The 7988-nt window shown below is 37.4% G+C and overlaps 1 protein-coding gene across 1 annotated transcript in view; it reads left to right on the top strand.

The window, feature by feature from the left end:
• Positions 1 to 3267, top strand: part of LOC125343477 (putative P2Y purinoceptor 10) — a 10348-nt gene extending 7081 nt beyond the window's left edge. The window contains exon 2 of the mRNA XM_048335929.1: positions 2129 to 3267. Coding sequence (XP_048191886.1) covers positions 2181 to 3167 — 987 coding nt within the window. The 5' untranslated portion in view covers positions 2129 to 2180 and the 3' untranslated portion in view covers positions 3168 to 3267. The remainder of the gene's footprint in view (positions 1 to 2128) is intronic.
• Positions 3268 to 7988: the final 4721 nt, after the last annotated feature.

The raw sequence follows: 7988 nt of genomic DNA, 5'->3' as shown, positions 1-7988 counted from the left end.
AAGTTAGGTGAGTAGAAGAGGAGGAAAAATGAAAGTGCCTTTTAGAGTAACAGAAGCTTATCAAGACTAACAATTTTCTATCTGTGAACACACTGAGGGTTTTTATTTTTAATACACCATTATGCATTGGTGTAGGATTAGAGATTCTGTCACTAATAAGGATCATCTAATACCACTACAGTTTCAAAACAGGAAAGAAAACACAATAGAAACCATAAGAACATTTTGTCCCACCTGAAGTGGAAAAGAAAACCTCTCACTTCCTTTTCTATGTCTGAATAAAATAAGAATCATCCCTGTATTATAACAGAAGCGTTCTTGCACAATTTCCACTTGCAAGAAGGGTGCATATGGAGATTAGGCACTTGTCCTTCTATTTGAGACCCCAATGTTCCATGTAGTACACATGTGACTGGAATGAACTCTCTGGAAGCAGAATTGATGATTACCAAAAGTTGTTCCCATTCTGAAATTTTCCAGACTAGTTAAAGTAAAATAGACTGTTGTTCTGTCATTGTTTTGTGCAGGCAATGTGCACAACTATGTGAGCAAGCCTTTAAAAGCTCTAGATTATCTTTCTTTAACTCTACTCTGATATAAAGCATAATAAACAACTGTACTAATGTCATATAAGTATGACTTTAAAAGTCCTAGTAGGATGCTGGTCTTCATAAAAGGATTGATTAATACATTAAATAATAAATTATATGAAACATAGTTTTGTGCTGAATGCCAGTGACTCATGTGTATAGTTCTAGCTACTCAGGAGGCTGAGATCTAAGGATTATAGTTCAAAGCCAACTTTGGCAGGAAATTTCTTAAGATTCTCATGTCCAATTCAGCACCAAAAATAGAAGTGGAACTGTGGCTCAAGTGGTAGAGCTATAGCCTTAAGCACAAAAGCTCAGGGACAGTGCCCAGGCCCCGAGTTTGAGCCCAGGACCTAACCAAAAAAAGTTTTTGTGGTCTTGTTTTGGTGGTGGCTTACACAATGTTCACATGTGGCTGTTAAATAATGTGACATTATTTCACACAAGTACCAGATTCCTCTTTGAGGGAGAACTGGTCTCTTCCAAGATTCTGTGAGTACAAGTCCTAGTTTACCCTTTAAATTAATACATTAGTGAAATCTTGCACATAAACACGCAATGGTTTTTTTTTTTTTTCTGTTCCTGAGGCTGGCTTCTTTTTGCTCAAGGCTAGCACTCTACCTCTTGAGCCACATCACCACTTCTGGCTTTTTCTGTTTATGTGGTGCTGGGGAATCAAACCCAGGGCTTTGCGCATACTAGGTAAGCACTATACCACTAAACCACATTTCAAGCCCCAGCAATGGTTCTTAATCCAAGGCAAGTAGACAAACTGCGGGAGAACCTCAGAATACTAAGTTGTTAAGATAGAATAATAAGGTCTTGAAAATCAGTCAGCACCATATTCTAATTGCTGGGGTGCTACGATAATAAGCCAGGACTGGGTAGACAGGATGTTAGATGAAGGGGAGATAAGGCAACTTAAAAGATGAAGCTGAATTTCTACCATTAAGATTGGGAGTAGTGATGTATTTGCTCTAACTAGGGCTTTTGGAAAGATAAATTTGGGCAAAAGAAATATGCTCTGATGTTATACTGTTTTTGTCATGCTGATAATAATAGACTGAATATTTCAAGGCTTCAGTGCTTTCGAGGAATAGTTTACAGAATCTGAGAAGACAGTTGTGGGATAATGCTGTCCTTTAATTGATTCACTGAGTGACTTTGGACCAAATAAGCATATCTTTCCTAAACCTATACTACTACTACTTCTTTTTTTGCCAGTGCTGGGGCTTGGGACTCAGGGCCTGAGTACTGTCCCTGGCTTCTTTTTGGTCAAGGCTAGCACTCTACCGCTGGAGCCACGGTGCCATTTCTGGCTTTTTCTGTGTATGTGGTGCTGAGGAATCAAACCCAGGGCTTTATGCCTGCTAGGCAAGCACTCTACCACTAAGCCACATTCCCAGCCCCCTCTACTTCTTTATTTATAATTAGGTCCTTCTAATTCTATAGTGTATGTCTCTCAAGGCATAAGAGATCTTGGTGTTGGCTAAAGAATTAGTTAACTATTACATTCTTGTTTTTGCTTTTGCTTTCAGCTGGGATAATCAATTTGCGGCTTTTCTTGATGAATATACAGACACATTCAAGATGGAGAGTAGCAGTACCAGCAGTGCTGAGACCAACTGCAATATCAGCAGTATGTCATTTCAGTACTCCCTCTATGCGACCACCTACATTATCATCTTCATCCCTGGTCTTCTGGCCAACAGTGCAGCCTTGTGGGTTCTCTGCCGCTTCATCAGCAAGAGAAACAAAGCCATCATTTTCATGATCAACCTCTCTGTGGCTGACCTTGCTCACGTGCTGTCTTTACCCCTCCGGATCTACTATTACATCAGCCACCACTGGCCTTTCCAGAGGGCCCTGTGCCTGCTGTGCTTCTATTTGAAGTATCTCAACATGTATGCCAGCATTTGCTTCCTGACATGCATTAGCCTTCAGAGGTGCCTCTTTCTCCTCAAGCCATTCAGGGCCAGGAACTGGAAGCGTAGGTATGATGTGGGCATCAGTGCTGCCATCTGGGTCATCGTGGGGACTGCCTGTTTGCCATTTCCTATCCTGAGAAGTGCTGGGTTACGCAACAACACTGACTCCTGCTTTGCTGATCTTGGTTATAAGAAAACGAATGCAGTGGTTTTGGTTACAATGGTTACAATTGCAGAGCTAGCTGGCTTTGTGATCCCAGTGATCATCATTGCATGTTGTACCTGGAAAACCACGATATCCTTGAGTCAGCCACCGATAGCTTTCCAAGGGATGAGTGAGCGGCGAAAAGCATTGAGGATGGTTTTTATGTGTGCTGCAGTCTTCTTCATTTGCTTCACTCCCTATCACATTAACTTTGTTTTTTACACAATGGTAAAGGAAACCGTTATTAGTAGCTGTCCCATTGCCGAAAGCACTCTGTATTTTCATCCTTTTTGTCTGTGCCTTGCAAGCCTCTGCTGCCTTTTGGATCCAATTCTTTATTATTTCATGGCCTCAGAATTCCGTGACCAGCTATCTCGTCATGGCAGCTCTGTGACCCGTTCTCGTCTCATGAGCAAGGAGAGTGGTTCATCAATGGCTGGCTAAAATGAAATGACTCTTCAAGTATGACTTTGTTTACCTATGTTTTTTGACTTTTTTCAAAGACCACAATTACCAGACAATTTCTTTAATTGCACTTAGGAAACAACAGAATAAAATGTTTTCTTATATGTCAGTTGTCACAGGAGTGTAATGATGCAGATAGAATATGAGAAATGTGAGAGAACAGGGAAGATGGGACTCAGGTTTCCTCTTTAAAATTCAAGGCACTTCATTAGTTAGGAGACTTTTATTCCTGTCCTGGAGTTTGAACTCAGGATCTGGGTACTATCCCTGAACTTCTTTTGTTCAAGGTTAGCACTCTACAACTTGAGTCACAGCTCCATTTCCAACTTTTTGGGCAATTTTTTTTATTGGAGATAAAAGAGTTTTGTGGATATTCTTTCCTGAGCTGGCCTGGACCATGATCCTCAGATCTCAGCCTCCTGAATAAGTAGGATTACAGATGTGAGCCACCAGTGCCTAGCCTAAATCAATTTTTGACAGATTTTTCCTACCAATTGAAGTAGAATATTTAAACATACCAATTTCTTCATTAAAGAGGATTTTATTAGTAAGATATAATGCATGCAGCAATCTTTTCATACATAAAAACAATCTCTTTTATAAGAACTTATTTCTGAATAAGATTAAAATTCTTCAATCTTTCTAAGACATAAAAACAAAAATCAAACTGACAGAAATAATTGAGGCCACAAACCTGTTACTGAATAAACTACATGGATATTTACTTATTGAAAATTTCTTAGTGTCAATTGTGTTCTGGGTTGGTCCTTTGTTAGATATTTTCATATATAGCATTTCATCTAGAGCTACAAATACAAATGGTTTCATGGGGAAACTTTCAGTAAATGAGAAAAAGGAATCTCAAGGATTTGTGGTAATGTGGCTCAGGATTGAGGTGGTAGGCCAACATTTATCTAGTATGCATCACATATGTATGTTATTCTCTTTGTTTATGTTATTACATTTATTAGGTCAATTCAAAACTTGATTTGTATTAGGTCAATAGTGAACTTGATTTCAGTAGTGAAGAAACAAAAACTAAGCCATATGAGATAAAGGCCATTTTGATATTATTTTCTTGCATTATCTAAAAGTATATGGTTGGAGCGTTAGACTTTCAGTCTTCAGGCTACAAAAGCTACCATGATAGATTTATTGTCCTAAAACTGTTTCATCTGTGGACCTCCAATGATAGTAGGCCCAAATAGTTCACTTTTTCCCACAAAATCCATCTTAAGTCTTAATATAAGTCACACAAATACAATAAGTAGATGAAAGAAAGAAAGCTGTTAAATTGAGTGAAGATCATTCCATAAAAATTAGATTTTTTTCATGTTGCAGTGTTTTTAAAATTTTTTATTACAATCCAGTGTGTTTACTTGTAGATTTACAGACAGTCTTGCTACCACAAATGAGGAAAACCATACAACCTATATTCCTCTGAGTCTGACTTATTTCTCTTAATATATTTTTTTTCCAAGTCTTTCCATTTCCTTATGAGTGGTACAATATCATTCCTTCTGATGGAAGCATAGAATTCCATTGTGTATATGTATATATACCACATTTTCTTGATCCATTTGCCCACTGCAGGGTATCTGGGCTGATTCCATATCTTTGCTATGGTGAAAAAAATGCTGCAATGAACGTCCTTGCGCTGGTAGGTCTAGTGTGCTGTTTGTAGTCCCAGAAGTGGGATTTCCAGGTCATAGGGGAACTCTATGTTTAGTCTTTTAAGGACCCTTCATATTGCTTTCAAAAGTGTCTGAACAAGTTAACATTTCCACTAAGAGTAGTAGCATCCCCTTTTGGCTATATCCCCACTAGCATTTGTTATTGTTAGTTTTCTTGATAATGGCAATTCTAACTGGGGTCAGGTGGAAATCTCAGTGTTGTTTTGATTTGCATTTCCTTTATGGCCAAACATGTTGAAAGGCATTCACACATAGTGAGATATTAACACAGTGAGATATTCAAAAACAGGAAGATATTCTTAGGAGAAGAACACAAAGGCATAATACCTATCTGCATCTGATCATATAAAATAATATTTATCAAAATTAATTCCAGGAAATGGAAACCAGAGTTTTTCTTTGTTGCTGCTTTTTTCTTTTGGTGTTGTGTGTTTATCTGTCTTTGGGATTGTGGGGAGCACAGAAATGGAGGTAGAAGGGTGAACAAATGCAGCAGTGGTACTCACTAGACACTATGTTGAGAATGTACTGCACAACTTATGGGTAGGGATGGAAGGAAAAAATGTGGAAAAGAGCAAGGGAATGGGTGACATTGTTCAAAAAGAAATGTTCCTATTATCTGAGTTATATATTTGTAACCATTCTATGTATCACCTTTATAATAACAATAAAAGGTATGGAAATAATATTAGATTTTTGTTAAACATTGTGGCCTAACTGCATTTTCTTGAAAATTACCACACATCAGACTGAACTAATTTTAGAAGAGTTTTAAGAAAATTTGCTGTGATTAGAATTCACTGAATTCCATTAGAAACAAAATACAGTTGCATAATAAAGGAATATGAGGAAAATCTGCATCCTTCTGGAAATTCTTCTTGTTTTACTTTTTAATTTATTTTTTTACTATTATTATCTGTAGGTAGCTGTACAAAGGAGTTACCATTTAGCCAAGCAGTTTAGGAATACAACACATCTTGGTCAATGTCACCCCTTTCAATATTCTCATGTTAATTTTTCCAACGATTATGAATATTGGTTCGGCATTGTTATGAAACATTTGAACACATGCTGTGCCAGCTATTCCAGTTGCTCTGCTGACCATTTGGGATGATCAGTCCTATCACTGCTGACTTTTGAGACTGGCAAAGCATCAGCTTAGACATATGGTGTGCAGGGAGGAGAAGGGAAGTGGTTGGCCTGAGAATAGCCCTTTGAGCAGATTGGATAAGGAAGAGGAAGAAGCACCTAGAAAAAGGAATTAAAAACACACAACAGGGATTCGGGGTGGGGGGGGGGGGCGAGAATTCTGATTTATGAAGCAATCAAACTCTTCTTGCATATGTGTGTATGTACTTTAAATCTAAGGCTCCTGCCTCACAAGGATCTACAGATGTGCTTGGAATTAATTACAGAACTATCAGAATCTCTTATGTATGTGTTCTTACCTTAAAGAGTAGCTTTTAAATTAACTCATTTGAAACCACAAATTCTGCTATGTTTGTGGAGCAAAAGGAACCTTAGCTTTCTGGAGCCACATCTCATATTTCCTCCTTGCAACTGCTGCATGCAAAGGGCTGTTGTATTCGTCGGAAATTTACATAATGAGTATTTCATTTTGGGCATCATTTAAGTGAAATCTTTCAACCTTATCTGATATACGCATCACTAACATGGGACACAACATAACACACAACCTTCAACTGGCTTTGTAAAAATGCAAGGCTAAAGGCTTATACTGCCACTCTGTACAACACCTGTCAAAATCCACTTAGAAACTATTCAGAATCCCATAGCACCAATGGAATTAGATTCAACCTGCAGATAGTTTTAGTAAAGTATGGTTTCTAAGAATGCAAGACCTTTTTATAACAACTTATATGACCTTAAATATAGTTTATTCCTGCTTGGGTATGCTCTTTACCTTTCAAAAGTATTGTATACTAGTAAAGTGTATAGGTATAGTATTCATTCCTGAAAATAGATTTCACATAGAAAGATGTTGTCATTCTATAAAAATATTAAGTATCAGTTTATTTTTTGAAAATTTAACTCTCTATTATAAAATTTCTTCAGTGAGAAAAAAGTAGTTTCTCCTTACATCATATTCTCCAGGAATATGGTATGCAACAAGGGAAGATTAATGCTGACAATAGGTATTTAAACTCATACTCCCTTTTTTGATAGTAAGAAGTATGGCTATCATACTAACAACTTTGAGCTAACACTCCACATTTAAGTATGTTTCAAGTGTAATATGAAATGATAAGTAAAAGTATGCTATTATTCTCTATGGCTATGGAAAGTTAAATTTCCAAAATCTGAAAATTACTAGTAATTCATCAAGACTTTTGATTCTTTTGACATTTTAGTTATTAAACGCAATTTTATTTTAGGAAGGGAAAATTACTTTCCATTATTCATCTACACATTCCTTTGTGCAAGTAGATTATATATACAATTTTTTGAATGGCCAGAATTGATAAAATATGTAGCAACGGCTTTTACAGGAGTTTAATTTCAATTTTGGATAATAAGGAAGGAGGGTAGCAGAATTCTGGGAGCTTGAGAACAGATTTCTTTAGCCTGAAAAATTACACTTGAACTAGGTCTTGCATGGTGAGAAAGATTTTTTTTTTTTTTTTTTTTTTTTGGCCAGTCCTGGGCCTTGGACTCAGGGCCTGAGCACTGTCCCTGGCTTCTTCCCGCTCAAGGCTAGCACTCTGCCACTTGAGCCACAGCGCCGCTTCTGGCCGTTTTCTGTATATGTAGTGCTGGGGAATCGAACCTAGGGCCTCGTGTATCCGAGGCAGGCACTCTTGCCACTAGGCTATATCCCCAGCCCGAAAGATTTTTTTTTTAGTTGACACTAAATACATAGGATGCCCTGTTGTGATAAGGGTAGAAAGAAAAAAAGATGAAATGTGATTAGCACTGGATTCCATATTTTGGTTGGAAATGTAAAAGGGAGAAGTAACAAGGCCATCAAATTGAAATAGAAAGAACATGAAAGACCTTGGATGCCAAATATAGAATGTAGTTTGAGGGGCAGAATAAATCAAGGTGAATGATAAAATCTGTGGAAATTAAAAATGGTCTTGAAGAC

This window comes from Perognathus longimembris, chromosome 28, assembly GCF_023159225.1.
Source record: "Perognathus longimembris pacificus isolate PPM17 chromosome 28, ASM2315922v1, whole genome shotgun sequence".
In the NCBI taxonomy this organism is placed as follows: domain Eukaryota; kingdom Metazoa; phylum Chordata; class Mammalia; order Rodentia; family Heteromyidae; genus Perognathus; species Perognathus longimembris.
Note: the sequence above shows the minus strand (reverse complement) of the source record. Positions and strands in the feature narration are given on the sequence as shown.